The sequence below is a fragment of the Geotrypetes seraphini genome, chromosome 2 (genome assembly GCF_902459505.1).
Source record: "Geotrypetes seraphini chromosome 2, aGeoSer1.1, whole genome shotgun sequence".
NCBI lineage: Eukaryota > Metazoa > Chordata > Amphibia > Gymnophiona > Dermophiidae > Geotrypetes > Geotrypetes seraphini.
Genome location: NC_047085.1, coordinates 138,522,305 through 138,549,813, shown reverse-complemented (window position 1 = coordinate 138,549,813; position 27,509 = coordinate 138,522,305). Strand labels below are relative to the sequence as shown.

Genomic DNA, 27,509 nt, shown 5'->3' with positions numbered 1-27,509 from the left:
ATACAATTTTTCTTGCACCGAAGCAGTATGATAGTCTTCTGATGACATAGATATGTCTCTGCAATAAACAAGAAATAAGAGTCAGTGATACCTTTTATGAAACTAACTAAATACATCTGTAATATGCTTTTGACTTATCCTCTCTTCATCAGGTCACCAATGAAATAGCACAATAAACAAGAGAAGCAAGTGATCCTTGAGCACAACCAGAAGTAATATGAGATTTGTTCAGTACTGAAATGACTTTGTCTTGTATAAGATGCTGAGTTCTAATCTTTCCAGGGTCAGCAAAGGTCTTTGGGAAGATTTCTCAAGCAGCATACGGCTGATTGTCTCCATTTTTCTGATGCTGACAGTTGGAATTACAGTCCTGGGAAATGGATTTGTTATTTTTGCTTTTAAAGTAGACAGAAAGCTTAAAAAGCACAGCAACCTTTTGCTTCTTAATCTCGCAATTGGTGACTTTCTAGTCGGTAAGTTCCAATACCATTAAACTAACAGCTTGCTTTTACTTTATCCTAAAACTTACAGGAATAATAATGATGATAAAACTGTATTAAAGATAAATAATCCTTTCAATATCGGTGTTTCTCAAGTAGATTCTGGAGCACCCCCTAGTCCAGGGGTGTCCAAAGTCCCTCCTCGAGGGCCGAATCCAGTCGGGTTTTCGGGATTTCCCCCAATGAATATGCATGAGATCTATGTGCATGTACTGCTTTCAATGCATATTCATTGGGGAAATCCCCAAAACCCGAATGGATTCGGCCCTCGAGGAGGGACTTTGGACACCTCTGCCCTAGTCCATTGTGGAAGTAACTTTATAACAGTACATCTATGTTGAACATTCAAGATAATACCTATTTTATACAGATCTGAATTTCAATGTATGCATATTAAACAATAAGAACAGACAAATTATAAGAAAATAAAAATAACAATGTGCTAATAATAATAATAATAATAATAATAAAAGAATATATGAACTTGCAAACACCTGGAAGATGAAAGACATACCACTATAAGCAGGTATAGATGCATTCATACAGATGAACTGCAGAAACACTAGAAAACATAATACATATCAATATAATGCATAAATACAAACAGCAAGGGTGCTAAAAAGAAATACTGTACAGAGAAATGTGTATTAAAATGCTCTTGTAGGCAAAGGAACGACCAAATCTATAAAGCATATGGGTAAAAATGCAGAACGTGAGTATGTCCTTTGTATGGAGCAGTGTTTTCAGTCCTGAAATATATTAAAAGTGGACAACAAATCGACATGGCAGTGTACCTTAAAAATCAAGCTTCAAAGTGAGAGTCTAAAGTAATCACAAAGAGGAGGAAAGCAATAAAAAGGAGAGAAAGTGCAGTGCTGGCCAATTTGCTCTTCCTTTTACCTCCTTAAGAACATGCAGCACACAGCAGTTAAAAGAAAATTCACGTACATCATTTTAACTTGTGCTACTACTTGCATTTGCCCATAGCTGGCTGCTTCCATGTGTTTCTCAAAGCTGGAGCTCAGGGCGCTCACTTTCAAATCTTAAATGTGGGGTCCTTTTATTAAGGTGCGCTAACGGATTTAGCGCGCGCTAAAGATGAGTGCGCGCTAAATGCTATGATGCCCACAGGGATATGGATGTCTCAGCATTTAGCGCGCACTAAATCCATTAGCACACCTTAATAAAAGGACCTCACAGTCATCTATTCAATTCTATTTTATTCAGAAGAAACAAAATTTTTAAAAAAATCTCCAGGAATATTGCTTGCTATACTCACATTGCATAACAACAGCAGATTGTCAGTGAAACTCTCCAGGGGTTTTGAGGGTGGAGGAAGAGATTATTCTATAATTGAAATTAATTTAAGAGTGAGATTTACAAACTCATGAAATATAATGTGAGCCATTAGTGAGAAAGCAGATACCTGCTGAGAATCCGCTGAAGCTTGATGTTTCCAATGCGTGCAAATTGATGTCATGCCCTGAACACCCGATTAGCTGCAGAGTCCCCACAACAGGTTTGGGAAGCCTTGAGCTAAAGGATCTGATTAAGGGTTAAAAATGCTAACTTTCACCAAAGGATAAATGTCACATATCATTATTATTTGCACACAAATAATGATACCACTTTAAAGATGGAAAAGAAGGAGGCGTCAAGATGGTGGTGTGCAGATAAGATAAGGAATGGAAACCAAAGATGAAAATATTATAATGTAGGGTTACCATATGGCTCCAGAAAAAGGAGGACGGATTAAGACATTCGGGTTTTACTTCCATTGCTTTCAATGGAAGTAAAAACCTGATGTTCAATCTGTCCTACCTTTTTCTGGAGCCATATGGTATCCCTATTATAATGCCTTTGTATTGCTGCATGGTGTGACTGCACTTTGGATACTTTGGTGTGCAATTCTGTTTACCACTTCTCAAAAAAGATACAGCAGAATTAGAAAAGGTATAAGAGCAATGAAAATGATAAAGGAAATAGGATGACTTTCCTATCAAGAAAGACTAAAAAAAACTAGGGCTCTTCAGCTTGGAGAAGAATCCACTGAGGGAACATTGATAAAAGTCTATAAAATACTGAGTTGAGTGGAGTGCTTGTATACTCTCCAAAAATACTAGGACTAGGGTGGCATGCAATGAAGCTATTAATGAATAAATTTAAAACAAACTGGAGAAATTATTTCTTCACTCAATGTGTAATTAAACTTGAATTTGTAGCGAGAGAATGTGGTAAAAGCAGTTAGCTTAGCAGAGTTTTAAAAAGGTTTGGATATTTCCTAAAAGAAAAGTCCATAAGCCATTATTAATATGGACTTGGGAAAATCCAGTGCTTATTTCTAGGATAAGCAGTATAAAATCTGTTTTGCTCGTTTGGGATCTTGCCAGGTACTTGTGACCTGGATTGACCACTGTTGGAAACAGGATACTGAGCTTGATGGACCTTTATCGGGATAAAGTTGCTGAAAATCTTCAAAGACTCACCCAGCACTATCTGGATAGTATCAGGGTGGTCCAGGGTAGAGTGCAGCCTTAATACTCAGATATCCAAGTATAAATAGTGCAGTCACAGTCTGAAGTCATTGCTGATCATGGTGTTTAAATATAGAGGGTGGGGATGGGGGAAAAAGGTTGGCTAATATTTTAATTTTTCTGAAAGCTCAATTGGGGCAAATTTATAAACCGGCTTCTAGAGGATGGGTTCAAGCCTGAATGGATGAAAATCTAATACTCAATATTCTGAGGCTTGTCTCCATCTATAAATAGAGAAAAAAGAGAAAAGAAATTATATCCAGTGTCATTTTGGTTTATTTTGGTGGTTCTAGAGCAGGGGTGTCCAACCTGCGGCCCCGTGAAGTATTTTGTGCGGCCCCGGTCGAGGGCAATGCAGTATTTTTCTCTGCTGCCTCTGGGTCTTGCCGGCTCCCTCCTCTGTCTTGCTGCAGCGTTTGCGCATTTGTGCGGCCCCAGAAACATTTTTTTCGGCCAATGCGGCCCAGGAAAGCCAAAAGGTTGGACACCCTGTTCTAGAGGTATGCACCACATGCACACATCAAAGCTGCCATTACTTGACAGGTGCTTATCTGCACTAGGCATTATTCTATAATGTAGCACCTGGAGTAGGCAGACTTGATGGGCCGTGGCCCTTATCTGCCGTCTATTTCTATGTTTCTATGTAACTTTAAGGAGACTGCAGACATGAACAGAAAATGGGTGGTCTATGGGCATGTCTTCCAGTTATGTGTGTTCACTTGTCACACTAAGGGGTCCTTTTACTAAGGCACGCTAGCCGTTTTAGTGCACACTAAACGCTAACGCATCCATTATAGTTTATGGGCGCATTAGTGTTTAGCATGCGCTACAACGGTTAGCGTGCCTTAGTAAAGGGACCCTCAAGATGTGCCAACTTATGCCTGTCATTGATATGGCATAAGCAGAGTAGAGCAAGTACTGTAATATATAACTAACCCCCTCTTTTACTAAGGTGCGCTATGCTTTTTAGCGCATGCTAAATATTAGCGCATGCTAAATGCACTAAAAGCCAACGCGTGCATGTTATCCTATGGATGCATTTAGCACGCACGCGTTGATTTGGCGCATGATAAACGCACACTAAAACGCTTAGCGCACCTTAATAAAAGAGGGGGTAAGTAATATGTTATGGTTTATTGCTTATTACCATCTATCCTGGGGAGATAACAAAGCAGTGATGAATAGACAATAAACCTAAATCTGAGAGGAAAGAATGCCAATTGTCAAAGGAAAGAAATTGAAGGAAAGGGTAAGAAAAGTAATAGTACATACCGCTGATGTTACTTTTAAAAGTAACAAGTAACCACTGCAGTCTTGAATGACCTTCACATATCACTTGATAGGAGTAATTTCACTCTTCTTATTTCCTTGGATCTGAGTGCCACTTTTGACTTGGTTAGTCACTCTCTCCTTCTTCAAAGAACATAAGAACATAAGAATCGCTGCTGTTGGGTCAGACCAGTGGTCCATCGTGCCCAGCAGTCTGCTCACGCGGCGGCCTTTAGGACAAAGACCAGTGCCCTAACTGAGTCTAGCCTTACCTGTGTACGTTCTGGTTCAGCAGGAACTTGTATAACTTTGTCTTGAATCCCTGGAGGGTGTTTTCCCCTATAACAGCCTCTGGAAGAGCGTTCCAGTTTTCTACCACTCTCTGAGTGAAGAAGAACTTCCTTACGTTTGTATGGAATCTATCCCCTTTTAACTTTAGAGAGTGCCCTCTTGTTCTCTCTACCTTGGTGAGGGTGAACAACCTGTTTTTATCTACTAAGTCTATTCCCTTCATTATCTTGAATGTTTCAATCATGTTTTCAAGGGAGAAGAGGCCCAGTTTCTCTAGTCTCTCATTATAAGGCAACTCCTCCAGCCCCTTAACCATTTTAGTCGCTCTTCTCTGGATCCTTTCGAGTAGTACTGTGTCCTTCTTCAAGTACGGCGACCAGTGCTGGATGCAGTATTCCAGGTGGGGGCGTACCATGGCCCGGTACAGCGGCATGATAACCTTCTCCGATCTGTTTGTGATCTCCTTCTTAATCATTCCTAGCATTATGTTCGCTCTTTTCGCCGCCGCCGCACATTGTGTAGACGGCTTCATTGACTTGTCGACCAGTACTCCCAAGTCTTTTTCCTGGGGGGTCTTTCTGAGTACCGCATGAACATCCTGTATTCGTGTATAAAATTTTTCTTACCTACATACATCACCTTACACTTATCTACATTAAACCTCATTTGCCATGTCGCAGCCCATTTCTCGAGCGTGTTTATGTCACGTTGCAGGTCTTCGCAATCCTTCTGTGTCTTTACTACTCTGAATAACTTCGTATCATCTGCAAATTTATCACCTCGCTTGTCGCACCAATTTCCAGGTCGTTTATAAATATATTGAAGAGCACGGGTCCAAGCACCGATCCTTGTGGCACTCCACTCATGACACTTTTCCAGTCCAAATATTGTCCATTTACCCCCACTCTCTGTTTCCTATCTACCAACCAGTTTTTAATCCACGTGTGTATTTCACCCTCAATTCCATGGCTTGCAATTTTTCAAAGTAGTCGTTCATGTAGGACCTTGTTGAACGCCTTCTGAAAATCCAGATATACAATGTCGACCGGGTCACCCTTGTCTATCTGCCTGTTTACTCCATTGAAGAAGTGCAGCAAGTTCATCAAGCAAGATCTTTCTTTGCTGAAGCCGTGCTGGCTGGTCCTCATCAGATTGTGTCTGTCAAGGTGATCAATGACACGGTCCTTTATCAGCGCCTATACCATCTTTCCCCTTTCAGTTCCTTGATTATCCTAGGATGGATGCCATCCGGTCCCGGGGATTTATAATTTTTAAGCCTATCAATCTTCCTACATACCTCTTCTAGACTGACCATCAACCTTGTCAGTTTCCCGTCTTCATTTCCTGTGTATAGCCTGTCATTTCCTGTGTAAGGCTTCTTTATAGATCCAGGGAATAATTCTTTTTTTAAAATTTTTGTTATTTATAATTTTTACAACAGTTCTACATCTAGAACAGTAAGGAATGGAATTTTACAATCTCAATAAGATCAAAAAAAGAAAATCTTTACATCATAAACTGCTTCCATCTAGCCCACATTAAGGGAGGACTAACTACTTAAAGAACATAAGAATTGCCTTACTGGGACAGACTTAAGGTCCATTAAACCCAGTATCCTGTTTCCAACAGTGTCCAACACAGGTCCCAAGTACCTAGCTAGATCCCATGTAGTAAAACAGATTTTATGCTGCTCATCCCAGGAATAAACAATGGATTTCCCCAAGCCATCGCAATAATGGCCTATGGATTTCTCTTTTAGGAAATAACCTTTTTAAAACTCCGCTAAGCTAACTGATTTCACCACATTCTCTGGCAACAAATTCCAGAGTTTAATTACACTTTGTGTGAAGAAATATTTTCTCCAGTTTGTTTTAAATCTACTACTTAATAGCTTCATCACATGTCCCCCTAGTCCTAGTATTTTTGGACAGTGTGAACAAGCGATTCACATCTACCCTTTCCACTCCACTCACTATTTTATAGACCTCTATCATATCACCCCTGAACTGTCTCTTCTCCAGGCTGAAGAGTCCTAGCCACTTTAGCCTTTCTTCATAGGGAAGTTGTCCCATCCCTTTTATCACTTTTGTCACCCTTGTCTGTACCTTTTCTAAGTCCTGTATATCTTTTTTGAGATAAGGGGACTAGAATTGCACATAGTGTGTGAGGTGTGGCCATACCATAGAACGATACAAGGGCATTATAACATTTTCATCTTTGTTTTCCATTCCTTTTCTGATAATTCCTAACATTCTATTTGGTTCTTTCTTGAATGGATGTACTTCCACTGATACACTTCCCAACTCTCAGTCCTCTCTGCTTCCTCTCAAATGAGGTGTTCCACAAGGCTCTTTACTTTTCCCATCTCTTTTTAATATTTTTCTTCCCTACCATCACTGATCCAATCCACAGCTACAAACTTTTATATCTATGCGGACAATATCTTGTTGGTATCATCCCCAAATCCTTCTAACTTTGACCTGTCTTCCCTTCAACATTGTCCTGACAAAACTGATGCTTGGTCAAGTGTGTGGCTCTCTGCATCACAGAACTTGCAGTAAAAATGCAATGCTTATTCCTAGGTGTCGGGGAGTATCGGGGAGTGTCAGGGGTGGAGTTGTGGATTGTGGGGTGGAGTCAGGGACTGTTGGGGGGGGCTTCGGGGATGATGGAGCCAGCGGTAGGGGGGAGTGGGCATCCCTCCTGCCGGGGGATGTCTCGGGGGGGGGGGGGGGGTGGCAGGAGGAACTGGGCACTCCTCCTGCCATGGACATTCAGGGGGGGAGGGCTTCGGGGGTTCCAGCAGGAGGGAGTAGGCATCCCTCCTGCCAGCCAACTTCGCAGAGGGGATGGGTTCCCTGCCACGGCTAAGGCTGCTAAACTGATTGCCGCAGGGAGATTCCCTTGTGGTGATCAGCTCAGCGGCAACGCGATTCTGTAATTGGCACCTGTGAAATGGACACTGGTTAGAGAATCGGGGTGGTTAGATGGGGTTAGGCGTCTGTCTATCAGGACAGATGCAATTCTATATAGCAGTGTTTTTCAACCGGTGTTCCGCGGCACACTAGTGTGCCGCGAGATGTTGCCTGGTGTGCCGCAGGGCCGCCGGGCCCGGAGCTGACAGGGGGCCCGAGGCAGGGGCGCCAGTAGCTCGCCAAGGCAAAGTGAGTCGATCACCCAGGACTCACTTTGTCTTGGCGATCTAATCTATGGAGCCGATAAGTCTTCTTCTCCCCGACGTCAATTCTACAGTCGGAGAGGAAGTTCGGGCCAGCCAATCGCTGCCTGGCTGGGCGGAACTTCCTCTCCGATTGCACAATTGACGTCAGGGAGAGCATGCGTCCGCGTCGGCTTTGGGGCCTGTTATCCATTGGTGGGTCCTGTTCCCCGATGGTAGCGGCAGCGGCAGTGGCAGTGGCTTGGGGAACGGCAGGGAGAAAGAAAGAAAGGGGGCAGGCAGGGAAACAGAAGGAAAGAAGAGAAACAGAAAAAAAGAAAGAAAGGTCAGGGAGAGAGGAAGAAAAAGTTGGGGGAGGGAATGAGGTGTGGAGGAGAGAAAGCATACAGGCTGATAGAAGGGAAGAAAGATTGGATGCACAGTCAGAAGAAGAAAGTGCAACCAGAAATCACCAGACAAGGTAGGAAAAATGATTTGATTTTAAATTTAGCAAAGTGGAGGCAGTATTACCACAGTTTTCAAAGGAATTTGCCCAAATAACTTAATAGTTAACTGGGTAAATTCCCAGAGATGAAAACTTCCCTTCACTTACTATGCACAGTTCTGAATTTATATCTGCTGTCTATATTTTACAATATGGTCACCTTTTACTAAACCGCAATAGTGGTTTTTAGCGCAGGGAGCCTATGAGCGTCAAGAGCAGCGCTGGACATTCAGTGCAGCTCCCTGCGCTAAAAACTGCTATTGTGGTTTAATAAAAAGGATGGAGGGTATATTTGTCTATTTTTGTATGCTATAAAAACCAAATACAGAGAGAGACTGAGAGCTGTTGACGAAGAGCTACGTGTGTGTCTTTCTTCGATTCCAGCCAGAATATCAGCTTTGTGTTCAGCCAAACAGGCCCAGGTTTCGCACTGAATAAAGTATTTTATAATTTTTATAATTTTTATTTCGTAATAAAGTAATTATAAAATACTTTCTTTGTGTTTATTTGATTCCTATTCAAGAGATTTACTTTATATATAGTCAATATAAGCAGAGAGTTAAATTTTTTAACATTTTCTAATGGTGGTGTGCCTCGTGATTTTTTTCATGAAACAAGTGTGCCTTTGCCCAAAAAAGGTTGAAAAACACTGCTATATAGGACATGTGGGTGCGATTCTCAATAGCCGCTTAGGCAGCTGTTGTGACTGGGTGTCCTATACAGAGTCTGGCCCTTACAATAGGAAAAATGATACAACACATTGTAGAGCAGCGGTCTCAAACATGCGTCCCACGGGCCGCTGTGGCTCTTCAAGTTTTATTTGCGGCCCGCGGTCTGAATGCGATCATTCTCTTTGTTTTGGAGCAGTAGCGTGTCTGGCCGGCTTGTTCCGTTCAAAGCCGCGGGTTGGCAGCTCCTTGCGCTATCCACGGAAGAACCGGCCAGACACGCTGCTGCTCCAGTGGCATACCAAGGGGGGAGGGGCGGTCCACTGTTCTCCCTAGAGTGCGGTTCGCGGCTCATCTAGATCAGTGGTGCCCAACCTGCTTCCCTTCCCTTCTCACCACTGCCATCGGGGAACAGTCCGGCACCATGTTCTTTGATTTCCCTGCTTCTCTTCCACCCGACGTCAATTCTGACGTCAAGAGGACGTTCTGGCTAGCCAATCACTGCCTTGCTCCCCGGAACGTCCTTTCTGATGTTAGAATTGGCCCCGTGGAGAAGAGAAGCAGAGAGATCTCGGCCTGTTCCCGATGGCGGCGGCAGCAGCAGCAGCCTATTTCCCAGTGGCGGTGGCATGGGGAGGGCAGGATGGAAGAAAGAAAGAAGGGGCGGGGGGACAGGGAGCTAGAAACAAAGCAAAAAATGGGACACAGAATCAGAGAAAGACAGACATAGAGAAAGAAAGAAAAAGTTGGGGGAGGGAATGAGGTCTGGAGGAGAGGAAGCATACAGGAGGCTGAAAGAAGGGAAGAAGTATTGGATGCACAGTCAGAAGAATAAAGTGCAACCAGAGACTGATGAAATTACCAAACAATGGTAGGAAAATGATTTTATTTTCAGTTTAGTGATTGTAATGTGCCAGTTTTGAGAAAGAAAAGATATTAAACTTTAAATGTGAGTGCTGCAGAAAAAATAGAGTACTTGGAGGGTCGCAGAAAAAATAGTTAATGTCTTATTAAAGAAATGACAATTTTGTATAGTTTATATATTTTTCCTTTTAACTATTAAAGGAAAGTTTTATAAACTATAAAGAGTTTAACCTCATGCAAAATTGTCATTTCTTTAATAAGACATTAATTATTTTTTCTGCGGCCCTCCAAGTACCTACAAATCCAAAATGTGGCCCTGCAAAGGGTTTGAGTTTGAGACCACTGTTGTAGAGGAAGGCTAACTCATTTACTTTAAACCTTTCCAAGAGGAATGTGGAAAAATACATCAAAATATGCATTTTCATGAATGTATAAATGCACAAGGATTAAAATGGCATATTGTTTTCCATCAATGTCTATTTTTAAGGAGCCATCTCTTTACCCATATATATAACCTATGTGCTAAATGGAAAATGGATACTGGGACGAGGACTCTGCAAACTTTGGCTAGCTATAGATTATGCAGCCTGTTGGTCTTCCGTATTAAGTCTTGTGCTCGTCAGCCATGATCGTTTTCTGTCTGTCACAGATGCGGTAGGTAAATAAGGGATATGTACTGTTAACTTGAAATTTTCTTTGTTATTTCATTTAGACAACAAATTCAAGGAATAAGTTATCAACCCATTTTGCTGAATTTCTCCTAAAAGCAAAGTTAGCTTCATAACTTTCCTTACTGAAGAAAAACCATCTATAGACACTGATTGGACATATTCATGGAAGTTTCTCTATATTTTACAGAGTAAGCTTGTTCTAACATACTCAAGAAGTAGCAGGAATCTGAAACAGACTTTATATAAGAGTGTTTATCATTTTGCTATAGCGGACCAAAAGCAAAACAAAAACTCCAAAACAAAAAAATGTAATACAAAATACAAAGGAAAAGGAATGAAAGAAAATGTTTTCTCCTTTTGCAGTACAGTAATCCCCCAGGTGGTCTCACTTTACATTGCATTCTCTTTAATATTGCAAACTTTAATTTATGGCTAGACTGGTTTATCGCAAACAAACAAAATCCAAATAGCACCAAAAGGTTCCACAAAGGAAATGAAGCAGCAAAACAACAAAAATATTGTGGAACAGAAGATAGAATGTACCAGTTTGTAGTTTAATAAGCATTCAAATAACTTAAACACAAAAAGGTGTATACAGTCACAAGTGACCCACAAGATAAAAGCCAAATAATGTATAAAATACAAATGACTCAACATGGGCCATATTTTGGCAAAATAAAAATGCCTTTGTCAGGGGTCTTATGGAGTCCTTGGCTGTCTTAAATATAAAAACATAAAAGTTACAAAAAATCCAAGTAGTTAAGAGGCTACAAACACCAGCCTACATTGGAGTCTTGTGAGCTGTGCTGTTTGTAGCCTCTTAACTACTTGGATTTTTTGTAATTTTTATATTCAAAATAGCCAAGGACCCCTTAAGACCCTGAGGAAGGCATTTTTATTTTGCTGAAACACAGCCCGTGTTGGGTCATTTGAAATTTATACATTATGAGGTACATAATTTATTGTAAAAAACCCAAAACAAAACAACAAATGTCTAAAAACCCACCTAAATCGGCACTTGGACAATCAAAACAACAGGTCGTCCAAGTACCAATATAATCGAACAGGTTTATAGATGTATCTAAAACCAGCTTAGGCCTTTTCACTGCCTCTGTGTGCCCAGAGCAAAAAAGGGGTGTTTTTGGAGGAGTGAGTAGGGCAGGATGTGGGCCAACCTAGACTTAGTCATCCGGCAGCCATAATTGAAAAGTTTGACAGGTTGCCTGGACGGAACTTATATGTTTTGACTCAAAACAGGTATATGTTCTGGATCGGGTCGCTGAGTTGAATGCGGCTCCTGCAATCAGCTCAATGGCCCAGGCAACCTGTCCCCCCCCCACCCACATAACAATTGCAGCAGGAGGGATGCCCAGTCCCTCTTGCTTGAAGCTGCTGCAACCCGTGCCGTGCAGGAGAGACTGGTGAATAACAAAGGTAGCTGTCTGGACCATATTTTCCATGTATTTGTAAAACAATTAAGAAGCTAAAAGTAAAAAAAAAACCCTCAAAACAGCAGAGCAGTGGATACTGCCATGAACTTCACATAAACCGTTCCAGGTACGCATCTCATATAACCTCCTTATATTTTATGGTGAGCCCTCTAAAACCCACCTAAATCCTACTGGACCTAACTATATCATACCAATAGCCCTTATGACTGTCAGTGTCACCTAAATGTAGGTACAGATGTACAGTAGGTTTTGGAGAGCTCACATGTTCTACCACAAGTGTTCTAGTTATAAAGGGATATGGGTCTGAGTACCCATCTCTACAGTCCACTATAGTGACCACTAGGCAGTGGCATAGCAAAGGTAGGGGAAACTGGGTGGAAGTGCATTTCCATGCCCCCCACCGCATGCACCCCCTCCCCTGCAGCCAAAACCAGGACCCCCTGATATCCCCCCCTGACACCAAGTGCCACCGCCTTCCGATCACCCCTCACCTTCCCACAAAATCCTGGTAGTCTAGTGGGCTGAGGGGGGGGTTTCAGATCAGACCCCCCTGAGTTCCAGAAACCTCTATCCCCAACACCCCCCACTCCTTTTGTCAAAAATCAGGCAGGAAGGATAACCACTCTTTCTGGCTTGAAGGGTTGCCTCTTCAAAATGGTGGCCTTTCCCCCTCGTGGACTGCTCCCCGCCACCCCCCCTTACTACGCCACTGCCAATAGGCTACTCCAAGAATCTGCTTACTGCTCTAATAGGATAGGCTATAACATCTGATGCTGTCATACAGGCTGGTATGTACTGGTTGGTATGTATTGTTTCATAGCAAAAAAAAAACCCCAAAACAACCAAAAACAACTGCAGACTATGTACAAAATGCAGGCACTGTTTATTTCAAACTTTAATGGTATATACAACCTTATTACCAAACCAGGGACCCGACACGGTCTGTGTTTCAGACAACACGCCTTTTTCAGGGGTCCATGATAGATAAGGTGTTATGACAAACAGCGTTAAAAGGAACAAACGAGTGCCCAAAGAAAAGTAGTGCTGGGTTATAAAAAAACGTTGCGAATGCAGTAAAAAAACGACCCCTGAAGAAGGCGTGTTGTCCGAAATATGAACCGTGTCGGATCCCTGGTTTGGTAATAAGGTTGTATATACCATTAAAGTTTGAAATAAACAGTGCCTGCATCTTGTACATAGTCTGCAGTAGTTTTTGTTTTTTTTGCTTTGCTGCTTGGTTTGCTGCAGTTCCTGTTGGATTTTTCTTTTGCTTATGTATTGTTTCATATACATTTTTGGGAGTGGGAGGGGGTTCAGTGACCACTGGGAGAGTGTACGGGTGTCATACCTTCATCCCTCCAATGGTCACTGCTGAGTTTGGGCACCTTTTTGGCACTTATTTGTTATTGAAACAAGTTTAGCCTCAAATGTCCAAATTTTGCTCTGGATGTGCAGAAAAATGTCAAAAATCACAACACGCCCACTAGAGATTTAGATGCACTGAAGATGAATGTATAGAAAACCATCTACAAACTGGGATTCTTAAATAGCAATTGGGACGTTTTGGTGAAGAAAAATATCCATCTAACACTTTTTGGATGTTTTTTCTGTTATGAAAATAAGCCCCTTGATCAATTCTAATATTTTTATCAGCACAATTGTATCACTGTAAATTTTTCAGATTGTAAGTACCAATTGAAATCAGTCAAATAACTAGTTTGTGATTGCATACCTTTATTTCTATGACATATAAAAATATTTCACCTTTTGTTTTATTTTATTTTACTGTAGTTTGCATATAGAGCCCAGCAAGGCATCACCAAGCAAGCATTTATAAAGATGCTCACAGTATGGATCTTGGCAGTCCTTATATATGCACCGGCTGTTTCATGTTGGGACATTATAGTGGGCTTCAGTGTTATTCCAGATGGGCAATGTACTCCTGAATTCCTCTACAACAGATATTTCCGCTTCTTTGCTTGCTCTATAGATTTCTTTGTGCCTTTCACTATCATTATTTATTTCAATTTCAATATATATTTCACCATCAGTAAACATAAAAAGAGTAAAACAAGTAATGTAGATAAAACCCAAATGCAGACCAGAGATGAAGAGTCAACAGCAGGAATTTTCTATGTAAAGACTGATGGTGTAGAAGTCTACAAGGCCTCATATAGTGATACAGAAGCACAACAGATAGAGTCAAGTTCAATTTTGTGTGAGAATTCTAATGTCAAAGTGACAAATAGCCAACTTTTTCCTGCACAGAATAAAGGAGACTGTCATGACTTTCTGAAGACATCCGGAGAAATGTGTACCATTGCAAACAATAATACAACCTCCCAATCTTCTAAGCTATCAAGGGATATGAAAATGGCAAAATCCCTCTTACTAATAATAACCATATTTTGCATCTGTTGGTCACCACTATCATTGCTTGTGATCATCCGTGAATTCTGTAACTTGAAGTGCATTCAACCAGTGTGGTATGAAATTGCAACATGCTTCCTTAGGCTCAATTCATCAATTAATCCATTTCTCTATCCTCTTTGTTACCCAGCCTTTAAAAATATATTTAAAAACTTTATCTGCTACAGACAATTCCATTGTTACTGAAATTTAATAGTTTTAATGACACTCACATTAGCAAGAATGAAAATAAAGGAAGGGATTGTATGGCATAACAAAAGGAGACAAGTAAATGGAAGCTATTCCAATGTTATCATTTCAGATATGGTTCAGATTAATGGTGGCTATTATTGTATTAATTTTGCCCCCTTGGACACATGGAGTTATAATTCTGATTGTCCTAAGAGATGCAGGGCTACATTCTAATGCATGCAATTCAAGGACAACAGGGCTATTTGGGATAAACTGGATGAAGCACTGATCCCTCCAAGCTGTATGGAGACCCTCAAACTGTGTTGCTGCCTATGAGGGGTGGTGCTTCAATATTGTGTTTTCAATCAGTAGGGACAGGTTCCCTAGTGTCTTGCAAAACTTGCTTGTCCCTTGTTATTGAAAAATGTGATAGTGAAACAGCACCCCCTACTGATAGGTCTGTAACCTAGAAACAGAAATAGACGGCAGATAAGGGCCAAGGCCCATCCAGTCTGCCCACCCTAATGTCCCTCCCCTACCATTGCCCTGTGAATAGATCCCTCCTCTTCCTTTGCCCTGTGAATAGATCCCACGTGACGATCCCATCTGGCCTTAAAATCAGGCACGCTGCTGGCCTCGATCACATGTAGTGGAAGACTATTCCAGCGATCAACCACCCTGTAGGTAGAGGACTCCCACACAGCTTTGAGGAAAGAGTGGCATGGAATGTTACTACTCTTTAGATTTGGGCCAGGTACTAGTGTCCTGGATTGGCTACCGTGAGAATGGGCTACTTGGCTTGACGGACCATTGGTCTGACCCAGTAAGGCTATTCTTATGTTCTTATGATCACAGGTCTATATGAAATAATTTATATAACTCTTTGTTGACATATATTAAGCTTGCTCTATAGTAGCGACCTCTTAGTCTTTATCTAAGAAAGATGTCTCAAATGATTACTTGTTTTCTGCATCTGTAAAAATTTGAAATAAAATAAAATGCATGAAAAGGAAAAATGGTTGTGGCCACTTTCAGTCTTTGTCCTCAGATCTCTCTTTTTTTTTTCCTGTCATCATGATGGGCTGTGTCAGGACCACAAGTGAGTGACATTATCCAATGGTGTGGGTATAGAAATCCTCTCTAAGAGCTCAGAACAGTTTACATGAATTTATTCAGGTACTCAAGCAATTTTCCCTGTCTGTCCTGGTGGGCTCACAATCTATCTAATGTACCTGGGGCAATGGGGGGATTAAGTAACTTGCCCAGGCTCACAAGGAGCAGTGTGGATTTGAACCCACAACATCAGTGTGCTGGACCCCTAGCTTTAACCACTGCACCACACTCTGAGCATGTACAGTCATCCTATTCAGCAGCCTCTGTACTCCGTTTTGTTGCAAAAAAAGCTCTCCTATTATAAGTAAAATTGTATATTTTTGGTGCATTTCCAATCATTTTGCCTTTCTTTATACTTTCAGAAAGAAGACATATTTTGGCTGATATTCAATGGCACTTAGCTGTCTGAGAATGGCTTCCGTCCATCTATGTACCACTTAACCAACTATACACCAATGTTCAGTAGCAAAAACTGGCTATCTCCCACTGAATATCTGGCTCACGGGAGTGACTGGCGACTGGCTATGTTGCGTAACATAGCCAGTCACTACCAATATTTATTTGCTGGCTGGCTGGCTAAGGCTAGCGCCTAGATAGAACCACCTGAAAAGCAGGTCTATCTTTCACTGCTTTGCCTTAGCTGGCCAGCCGATGAATATCACCTTGGCTAACTATGTCCGAGGAAGTGAACTTTGCCCTGGAAATTCAATACTGGTGGCCGGATTTGGCCTCGGCATTGAATATCCAGGATTGCTGAAGGAGGTAGTCAGGCTGCCTCCCATAGTCTTAAAATAGGGCCCATTATGTCATCAAAATCAGGATTTTGCCCTTGCTCAAAGTATGGCAGAAAAAATCCAGAATTTTGACATGCATACTAAATGCCTCTTGTACTAGGGTACTGATAGAAAGACTGTAAACATACTATTCAGCTGGTGGCAGTCAGCATTATTTTTTAAATGTTGATCATCACCAGCTAAATTAGTTTGGCACCTGGATTTATGCAGGTTCTAGCTAATATTCATCACCCCCCCCCAATTCTGATTCACCTGATATCAAGCCATCCCATGTGTCAGTAGGCCCCGGGCCTACCTTTACATCCCTGGTGGTTAAGAGGGTCTCCAGGGCATGAGGGAACTCCACTTACTCCTGCCTAGTGGCTTTAAAATGGCACCTGTGACTCTAGTGGTAGTCTTGTGATACTGCCATTAAAGGTCAGCCATCCATAAAGCTGCAGTCGCTAGGGGCAGGAGCGAGTATGGGAGTAGAGAGGGGGCTTGGTATCAGGAGAATTGAAATCATGGGGGGGGGGGGTGGTCAGTATTGAAGGATGGGGAGGAAGGAATTTGTATTATGTTGTTGGGGGGGGGAAATCAGAAATTAGGAGGGTTGGTGTCAGAGAGGAGGGTATTTTTAATGGTGGAAAGGTTTGAGGGTGGGCTCGGTCATGTTGGGGGTGGGGTGGGGGGGTGAATGTTTGTGTAGGCAGGACCCCAGTGACTGCTGGTATCCACATATCTAAGCGACCAAAGGTAGGACTGCTTTTTATGCAGCTGGATTTACTATGGAGAAGACTGAGGCAATGATATTAAATAAAACCCTTAAAGATATTAGCTTAAGTAGCATCCTGTGAGTGAACTAACCTAATACCTTTTGTGGCAAAAGTTTCTTAAGAATTGTTCTGTACTCCAAGCTCACAATGAAACCTCAAATCATTCTTTTATAAGCTCCAAATGTTATGTAAGTATAAGACAAAATTAAAAGAGCACCAAGAGCCATCAAGTGAAGGATAATCAGAAGTAGTTTATTGATGCACTCAACACAGGAAGTGTTTCAGCATCAAACACCTGCACCAGGGGTCAATCAATTCATTGGAGACTTCTCTTACTTACTTCTCTTAACCATGTACCTCTAAAACAATGGTCTCAAACTCAAACCCTTTGCAAGGCCACATTTTGGTTTTCTAGATACTTGGAAGGCCTCAGAAAAAAATAGTTAATGTCTTATTAAAGAAATGACAATTTTGCATGAGGTAAAACTCTTTATAAATCTTTCCTTTTGGCTAAGTCTTAATAATAATATTGTAATTTATAACTAAAGAGACATATGATCAAGAAACTGTTTTATTTTACTTTATGATTATGATAAACATACCGAGGGCCTCAAAATAGTACCTGGTGGGCCGCCTGTGACCCCCATGCCACGAGTTTGAGACCACTGCTCTAAAACATTATGATTGTATTGTTTCTTCCCTATAATATAGAATGTACCACTACCCTTACACCCCAAACACTATGAATGTACTACTGTGACCCGTTCTGAGCTCCTGGATAGGACAGGATATAAAAGTGAAATAAATAAATAAATAAATAAAAGAGCTTAAAGACGCATATCTGAAAAAACCAAAAGGCAGATGAAGTGAGCTAGGTTCTCATAGTGATGTCTGTACATGACACCACTTCAGATTTACAGGGAAACAACACTTTTCACTAACCCCCCTTTTAATAGACCGTGATAGTGGTTATTAGCGTTGGGAGCTGCACTGAATGCTGCACGCTGCTCCCAACGCTCATAGAGTTTCGGGAGCAGTGAGGAGCATTCACTGCCGTTCCCTGCGCTAATAACCACTATCACAGTTTAATAAAAAAAAAAAAAAGGGTGGGGGGTGGGAAGAGGGTACATATTCTTATGAGAAGATCAAGTACTGTTTTGGGATTATGACTATACAGTATGTGCTTATCTAGATGCTCCTTTATAGAATATCAGTACAAATATATTCATGCACGCACAAGCACTTGCATCAGACAAAGCTGGCATAGCTGTACACCCACCTACAAGAACTATATGCTATCAAAAATATGTGTATAGTTACACCTACATGTTGACAGTCTAATGGTTCCTGCATGTCTATGTTGCCTAAATGTAGGCGCCCATGTAATAGAATTACCACACATATGCACAGAACCCTGCTAGATCCAGTTAAGAATGAGCTTTACAGAGCTCAATTAGGTGGTGCGCTTTTAGCCCTATGCCATTTTCATAAAGCAGTTTGGCCTCTCTGATCTTCCAGCACAAATAAAATCCAACCACTATTGTGTTAGGATGACATGAGCTTTTGTTTACAACTACCTGTATTTTCCTCCTATTTGTATATACCCCATCAGACTCAGGCCACAAGCCATAATAGTCCTTGGTCAGGGGCAACATACACTGCAGCACCCTCCAGAACCAAGTTAACGCAGACCTTCAGTCTGACCACTAGGTGTCACCACTGATTAATGGCTAGACACATACCTTTACCTGGCAGTCCCAGCTGGCCTTGGAAGTATTCTGAATGATATTTTATGACTTAACTAGCTCTCTTAAAAAACCCCAATTGTATCTGTGACATCTGTGAATGGGATATCTAATGCTAAAAGATCAGAAGTGTTAGCAAGTTTGTAGCTGCTCATCTCTCAAAAACCCAGCAATTTGACATACAGTGATGACTATGCATAATGGTTGTTATTAACAAACTGTGAACAAATATCAGAATGATGTTGTTTTCACTCTAGAACAGGGATGTCCAACCTTTTGGCTTCACTGGGCTGCATTGGCCGAAAAAAAAGTTTCTGGGGCCGCACAAACTTTCAAACGCTGCAGCAAGACACAAGAGGGAGCCGGCAAGATGGTAAACACCCGGGGGCAGCAAAGGAAAACACTGCATGACCGGGGCCGCACAAAATACTTCATGGGGCCGCATGCGGCCCTCAGGTTGGACACCCCTTCTCTAGAATGAAAGTACAAATGAGATGTTGGATATTCAACCAGTTACTTTATTGTACAAATAATAAAAACTAAAAACAAAGGGCTCCTTTTACTAAGGTGCACTAGTGTTTTTAGCGCACACACAAAATTACCGTGCGCTAAACCGTGCAGTAAACTTCTAGAATAACGCCAGCTCAATGCTGGCGTTAAGGTCTAGCACGCGCAGCAATTTAGCGCACGGTATTCCGCATGTTAAGGCCCTAACAAACCTTAGTAAAAGGAGCCAAAGTCTATATCCTAATGTCCATCTTGGATATAAAATCATATAAAGAGATCCAAAACCTGTGATGTGAAAGTAGGCTAAGTCTAGGAATACCTAGAATGTGCATTAAAGGTTTTCCAAATTCATTCCAGGTGTGTTGCAAACAATTCAGAATACCCTCAATTGAGATGGGGAAAGCATGATTCCACATACAAAAAATCCTTTTCACATGCCTGCTGAAAAACTATAAATTCAAAAGATAATAATGCTCCCCCATGATTCTGTGTTTGTAAAAGAACTGGAACATAAATATACAAATGTATAAAGATGTAATTGTGAGAAAAAGAAAAAATTCTGTAACTTATTAGGCTATATGCCACTTATCTGCTGTACAGGAAATAATACAAAGATCTCAATAGCAAAATATTAATACATCATAATACCATGAGAAGCTTGACCAATACTGAGCAGCTGAAGAGCTTGTATTAAGTTGGTTCTTATTTGAATTCATATACTGTATGGTGCACAGAAAGTGGCATAGTAAGAAAGGTGTTGGGGGTGTGTGGTCTTCCTTTTTTTTTTTTTTTTTTAGTTCAATGATTTTATTGAATATTATAGGAATTATAAACAGAAAGCAGTTCAAACATATAGATCATAATAAAAATCATGTATCAAATATTCGTATCTACAATCATTTGAATAAAACTAGATTAATGAGAAGGATCCAGAGTATCTGGAACTGCTTATAAAAGGAATAGAAGAAGACAGAGAAGCAGGAGGGATAAGAGAAAGAGAGAGAAATATAAAGGAAGAGAAAGAGAATGAGAAATAGAGAGAGATATAAAGAGAGAAAGAGAGAGGCAGAAGTCTTCCTAAGGGCATGCAACCCTCCTCCTTTCTGCCCCTCCCCCCTGTTCCTCTCCTTCATGTATGTGCATTGTGACCAACCCAGCCAGCACCAGTGCTGGCTTACTCCCAAGAGAATACAGCATCAAGAACTTACATTCCCTTACCAGAAGAGCTGACAAGGCCAGTAGCCATAGTCAGGAGTCAGCTGGCTACACCCCAGACAGTAAGGCAGAACAGGACAGGGACTGGTCGCGTAGCCACACACAAAGTACACCATAGGAAGGGTTTATTTCTGAGCCAACAAGGTTTACTGCTTTTAAAGAGAAGCCTGTTAATTTAAGGCGGTCCCCAGGAAGGTGCTGCGGGCATGGCTATCCCAAGCATAAAGTGCAGGGCTTGAAACAGCAAGGGGTGGGGGGAGGAGCAAGTGGAAGCTGGAGCCAAGGGAGCAGAGCAGTGCCCTGCTGAGCCATGGTTGGTTGGGCCAACAAGTGGAAATGTTTGAGGAAGGAATGGCTTTACTTCAAACCTCCAGGGAAATACCAGGTTGGGAAGCAATGGATAGGACCTGTGTGTCAGAGGAGGCCAGAATTTTCGGATGTGGGTCCGTGAAAAATTTAAATCTCTGAACTGTATGGGGTTTTTTCTTTTTCTTTGCCTGTTTGTTTGAGCTGGGCTGAGAAGCATAAGCTTCTGTAGGAGGAAGCAAAGAAGCTGGTTTTTGGGGAGTTTTGTTTTTTCTTCTTTTCCCCTAAAAAAAGGACTAAGAATTAACACTGAAGAAACCTGAGGGAATGGCAGAAGATTGAGGTTGCTCTGCTTGTCAGTGTTTTGAGTTTTTTCTTTTACTGCATTTTCTGGCTGTGAGGTTTTTCTTTTAGAGGAGGAGGGGGTGTTGTACCTACTGCTCAGGTTGGCAGTAATCTTAGCCAGGTGTGAGCTATTGTGAATGTGGGTCTGGGGAGAAGTTTTGAGAGTCATAAAGTCAGACCAAGAAGATTGACAGTTATTTGTTTTTGTACTTGAATGCTAATGTGTAAACTTTTCTCTCACTTGTGTAAGCCAGACCACATTCACCTCTTCAACAAGAAGGAAAAGGGACAACTTTCTTTTTGAAGTACTTACCTATATGAAGCCATCACAGTGCCTGAGTAAACCTCAGAGACCACCTGCAGCGCAAGCAGTTACAAGCAGCTAAAACCCAGTAGTGAAGTTTTTCATCTGAAGTGGATAATGCGTTGCAAATCTTTAAAGGAACTGTCCTAGCTGAATATTCTTGTTTGAAAAGTATTTTTTTTTATTTTTATGAAAACTGTGATTTGGTTTTATTTTGTGTTTCACTATTGCCAGCTTGGCCATTCTGATGGATGGTTTCACTTGCTGGTTTTGTCAACTATCTTCTTGAAAGAGGATAATTTCTTGCCCCATTTATTTATAAATGAGGTATCATTTGTCATGAAAACCTACTTTAATAAGTCCAGACTCAAAGTTTTGTATGAGAAATTATTAAAACCCCCACATTTTCACACTAGCATTCTTGTGTTCATGATTAGATTCATGCAGTCCAGGCTGTGGTATGTTAATTATATGGTACTTTGATTATTATTTTTTTTAAGTTTATTTGTAATATGTGTTATGTTTATTCTTATAGCTTTGATTTGATTTTGCTGGAAGGGCAGTATATATCTTTAACAATTCAAAGTGTGCACATTTAATTTTTCAATACATCTTCAAAACAGTTTTTTACTGACAAATGTTTCTTCAATTAATGCTCATAAATAGAAAACCACATTTATCTGAATTAATAAGGCACTCCTTAAAGCAAAGCACTCCTTGATGGGACCGGTTTCAACATTCCATATGACTTCATCAGGGGGTCACTAACGGGGGTGACTAAAACAGATGTATTTACACAGTGCCAACACTACAATACATTCAAAACAAAATGAAAGTGATTCACATTTTTATCATGGCCACCCACATTAGCAGTGCTTTAAAATGGTGTTTTATTTGTATATCTCCAATGTACATGTAATATTTTAAACCCTCATGGAAAGGTCTCTCATATCTAGGATAACCCTTTTTCTCTTGCTAAAATTGATCTCAGCAGCTTACACAGGCACAATCTCTTTAAGTGTCTGTGATTTATAGGTTCCATTGTCTTTCATTGATCCTAGAAAAACCTTTCATACTGTGGCCATTTTCCTCAGTGGAGGAGGGTGAATAGTGGAGTGCCATAGGAATCTGTACACTTCTCCCTCCATATTTGCGGTTTCAGCAATCACGGTTTTGATTATTTGCGGTTTTTAGCTTGCTAGCTCCTCCCCCCAAATTACATCAGCTTGCATAGAGAAAAATCGCTTTACAGAGTGTTTATAGAGAAAATCACTGATTCCCAGCACTTTCTTCACCATGTTTTGCCTCTTCTTCAGGAACAGGCCAGATCTCCCACCACGTTATTCACGGCTCTGTTAATCCCCTATCACAGAGGGAGATGTGTACTGGGACCGGTGCTATTTAATATATTTATAAATGGCAGATGAAATTTAATGTGGACAAATGCAAAGTGATGCACATTGGGAAAATAATCCAATCATAGTTACCAAATGCTAGGGTCTACTTTAGGGGATTTATTAACTAAAACTAGGAGGCATGCGATGAAGCTACTAAGTAGTACATTTAAAACAAACTAGAAAAAATATTTCTTCACTTAAGTGTAATTAAAATCTGGAATTCATTGCTGGAGAAGGTAGTGAAATCAGTTAGAACCTGAGAATTGGCTACTGGGTTTGATGGACCATTGGTCTGACCCGGTAAGGCTATTCTTATGTTCTTAGGATAAGCAGCACAAAATCTGTTTTACACCTTGGGATCTTGCTAGGTACTTAGGACCTGGGTTGGCCACTGTGGTAAATAATATGCTGGACTTGATGGACCTTCGGCCTGTCCCAGTATGACAATTCTTATGTTCAAATGTTTTATCATAATCTACTCAGAATGCATGATGTGGTGGAATAGAAAGCCCTTGACTTGAAACATACGTTCAGTTAAGGCTTCCTCACCTATACATTTGTTACTGTATATTTGTCAAGTACCGCAGCTTGCAAAGTCCTGAATCATAGTAAAAATTGAAATAAAAAATAATTGTGATTAACTTGGATTTCATATATGCTTTATTGAAATTTTAACTCAAGGCCATGTATATAGTGTCTTTGGGTACAGAGATTTATTTCCCTACCTCTATTAGTTTACAATTTAATTGTATCTGAGGCAATAAAGGGTGAAATGAGTTGTCTAAGGTCACAAAGTGTCAGTGCGGAAGCAGGATTTGAATCCTGGTTGAAAAAACCATTTTGTTAGCTACTAAGGCACCCCTCCATTCCAATTGAATCACAGACTTTGAAATATAATACAAGGACAACGGCTCATGTATGACTGAAAGTAAAAGAAAAATAACAATGGAAAAAAAAATCACTTTGAACTCAGTTGCCTGCTAATTTTCCAATTACAGAATCCTTGGAGAGAGATAAATGTCTAAACTGTCTAAACTAAATGAGATATCACATACTCAAGTTGTCCAAGTCACACGCTGGATAATGCATGAGTTGTTTAATTAATCCTCTTTAGAATACAATAATTAGTGGGTAATTAATGCTCGGAACTCAAGCCATTCTTCCAGGACCATGGATAATAAAGTTAATGTGAAGTTGTTGATGGTTGGAATTATTGTGCTCAAGAGCAGAGAAATAGCAGTAGATTATTGTACACTATATCCTTATAAACCCAGGTCCCAAGTACCGGTACCTAGCTAGATCCCAAGTAGTAAAACAGATTTTATGCTGGTTATCCTAGGAATAAGCAGTGGATTCCCCCAAGCCATCTCAATAATGACCTATGGACTTCCCTTAAGGAATTTATCCAAACCTTTTTAAAACCCTGCTAAGCTAACTGATTTCACCACACTCTCTGACAATGAATTACAGAGTTTATTTACATGTTGTGTGAAGAAATATTTTCTCTGGTTTGTTTTAAATGCCCCCTAATCCTAGTATTCTGTGACCTTCAATAAAGGGTGCCAGATATACATCTAACCATATGCCCCTTGTAATTTTTAAAAGAAGACAAGGCTGCCACTTGAACCCTCAGGGAGGACCAAGGAAGGCCACACTCCAGGCCATCCTGCCAAACTCCAAGATGTGTGGCAGAGACACACGCAAGGGAATGACCACCTAAGTGTGTGGCACAGTGGTTATAGCTACAGCCTCAGCACCCTGAGGTTGTGGGTTCAAACCCATGCTGCTCCTTGTGACCTTAGGCAAGTCACTTAATCCCCCAATTACCCCAGGTACATTAGATAGATTGTGAGCTCTCCAGGACAGACAGGGAAAAATGCTTGAGTACCTGAATAAACTCATGTAAACCGTTCTGAGCTCTCCTGGGAGAACGGTATTGAAAACTGAATGAATAAATTAAAAAAATCAAAATTGGAAAACAAGGCTCCATAGAGGCACCATATGTGCACATAAGCCTAAGATGTCAATAAACAGCGAGATCAAAAAAGTGTAGAAACTATCCGGAGAAAAATGCGCCCTATAGATGAATCCTCTCCTGCGGGCAGCTCAGACACCCACATTGTCCCCTCTCCTCCCCCCAAGGGTCCTTCAGGACCCCAGAGAGACCCAGGTCCTTACCAGGAAACAAAACATATTCTAGGATCACATTGTCCTCCCACAAAACACTTAGGCGGAGGAGTCACAGGCACCAACAAAGAAGATCCTTCCAGATGAGGCCGAAGCCACTGGAGGGGACAGGGCCACCAGCCATGTGCATGCAATATGCTTTGTACATGTTGAGAACAAAATCCGGGGGGAAATACCATGGGCAGGACAGAATCACACTCTCCAGCAGAGGAAGCGGCCTGCAAGACCTGTTCCTGCCCTTCCAATCTTGGTGGGAGCTCCTGAGAAGACTCAGCCAAAATGGTGGTTTCCCACCAAAAAAAGCAACCCTGAGGCCTGAGAAAACAAAGCCGCAGTAAAGGAATCCCCAGAAAAGCCCAATGTACCTTTGGTGGTAAGGGAAACCTGGTCTCCTCTCTCCCCAGCCCCCCCGGCCAGGAGCCTTGATGGCTGGAGAATTCCCAGCATTGTCGGTGGTTAGGGAACCATGGGCCTGCCCACTGCTGATGCACCCATCTTGGCTGTTGGGGGAAATCCTTGAGCCGGCCAGCTCTGAAGCTAACGAGGGTTCCCCTTCCAGCCACAAGCAAAAACAACAAAGGCCGAACGCATTAATTCCTTGGCAGGTACATACTCCACACTTCATCTGCTTGAGAGAAGTGCTCATATTAAGCACGAGGCAGGCATAATGAAACCAGCAGCTGAATGGAACCGGCACAGAGAGAAAGCACTGCCTCAGGACTGGGGGTTTTTAAAGTTAAAAGGAGCAGACCCCACAGGCACCCAAAACTGTAGTCTTTGCCTGACTATGGCAAGGTGTACAATTGAATAAATGGGAAGGTGAGGGGAGGGACTCGACTGAGTGTGATACCCCCAAGGTGGTAATGTTCCCGCAGGACCCCCAGCTCAGTTGGACCAGAAATAGGGATAGACAAAAAAAGGCCACTGCCTAACCTTTCCAATAGACTCTGCTAAGGTCTAAATTTAGAAGAATGCACAGGATTACCACTCTACCAGCTGTAGACTGAGAATAGACTGATTCTATGAGGGACTGCACAACCCACTTGTACTGTAACAATTCAGTGTGTTCTCAAGTGTGTAGATCAAAGGATTCAGGCACTGCACACTGCAAATAAAATCAATATAAAAAACTTATCCTTCCGGCTTCCTGATGTAGCATAGCGAAACACAGACTGTGTTAGAGCCGTGAACTGACCTTTTCAGATAAGTGGTCTACTGTTAAACAGCTTTTGTAGAGCCATAACATTGCCACTCCAGTAGAAGCGAGAATCCTTGCTCCATGCAATGTGTTATGATTAAAATTCAAGCACCTTTTCAGCAACATTGTACCGCTGCTGTGGCGCCTTGCTGAAGAGCTTATGAGCACATTTAAATATTTAAAAGCCTTTAAATGTTACATGATGTTATTATTTGAGAAACTTGCCCAGTATTGATGAGAGGGGGGGTGGGGTCTTTTGTGTTTTGTTCTATTTTGAAAGATGGATGTAGGGCAGAAAGTGAAGAAGGAGAGAAAAGCAGCAAATGGATAAGAAGGCCCTGGCCATACAGTTAAGAGCACAGACAGCAGGTTGGGGGTTGCTGCTTGCACCAGAAATATTCCAGAGATATGGGGGAAGGGAAGCAGCATGCAAGTGTGACAGGGGGGAGGGGAAGGCAGGGAAGGAGCGTGTAGGGGTGGGGAGCAGAGAAGAGGGCTGGGGAGGGGGGTACCACCACACTTGCTACGCCACTGTTCAAGGTTATTAACATCAATGGAATTCATTGATAACGTATGTTTAGCTCCAGTGAATATTGCTAAAATAGTTTTGCTCGCATTAATTTCTCTCTAAAATATAATAATAATAATTTATTTTTATATACCGCCTAACCAGCAGTTCATAGCAGTTTACACAATAGGTACTCAGCATACAATATAATAATAACATCATACATAATAAAATTCTAAGTAACTAATACAAGCATTAAAACTAATGAATAAAAACCCCACAATATAAACTAAAATAAGTATAGATAAAAAGATTAAAAGTACATTATAACTTCATGATAATATAAAAATCAATAATTTATATGATATTGTTTAAATAAGTAGGTTTTAAGATCTTTTCGAAATTGATAGAAATGGAGAAACAAGAAGATTCAAACGTAAATTCATTAATCCTGCTTGGAATGCTAAGGTCCTATCTAAAAAAATTTTGTAACATGCATTTGCTGAAGGAAAATATAGTGCAATTTCAATAATTTGAAGACACAATTATAATTATTCTTTTTAACATGGGAAGTTGAGATACACAGAAAGAAAACTGAAGTAAAAACATTGTCAAATGGGAATA

The 27,509-nt window shown here is 41.1% G+C and overlaps 1 protein-coding gene and 1 long non-coding RNA gene across 2 annotated transcripts; both read left to right on the top strand.

Annotated features, from left to right (window-relative positions):
* Positions 1–259: 259 nt before the first annotated feature.
* Positions 260–16,025, top strand: LOC117354836 (histamine H3 receptor-like). The gene is made up of 4 exons (XM_033932807.1): positions 260–473; positions 10,276–10,442; positions 13,702–13,908; positions 15,987–16,025. Exons 1-4 carry the CDS (start codon positions 260–262, stop codon positions 16,023–16,025), a joined length of 627 nt encoding a protein of 208 aa, XP_033788698.1.
* Positions 16,026–20,900: 4,875 nt separating this feature from the next.
* LOC117355314 lies at positions 20,901–22,013 on the top strand. The gene is made up of 2 exons (XR_004538338.1): positions 20,901–21,025; positions 21,542–22,013. It is a non-coding gene; the product is annotated as an uncharacterized LOC117355314 (long non-coding RNA).
* The last annotated feature ends 5,496 nt before the right edge of the window (positions 22,014–27,509 follow it).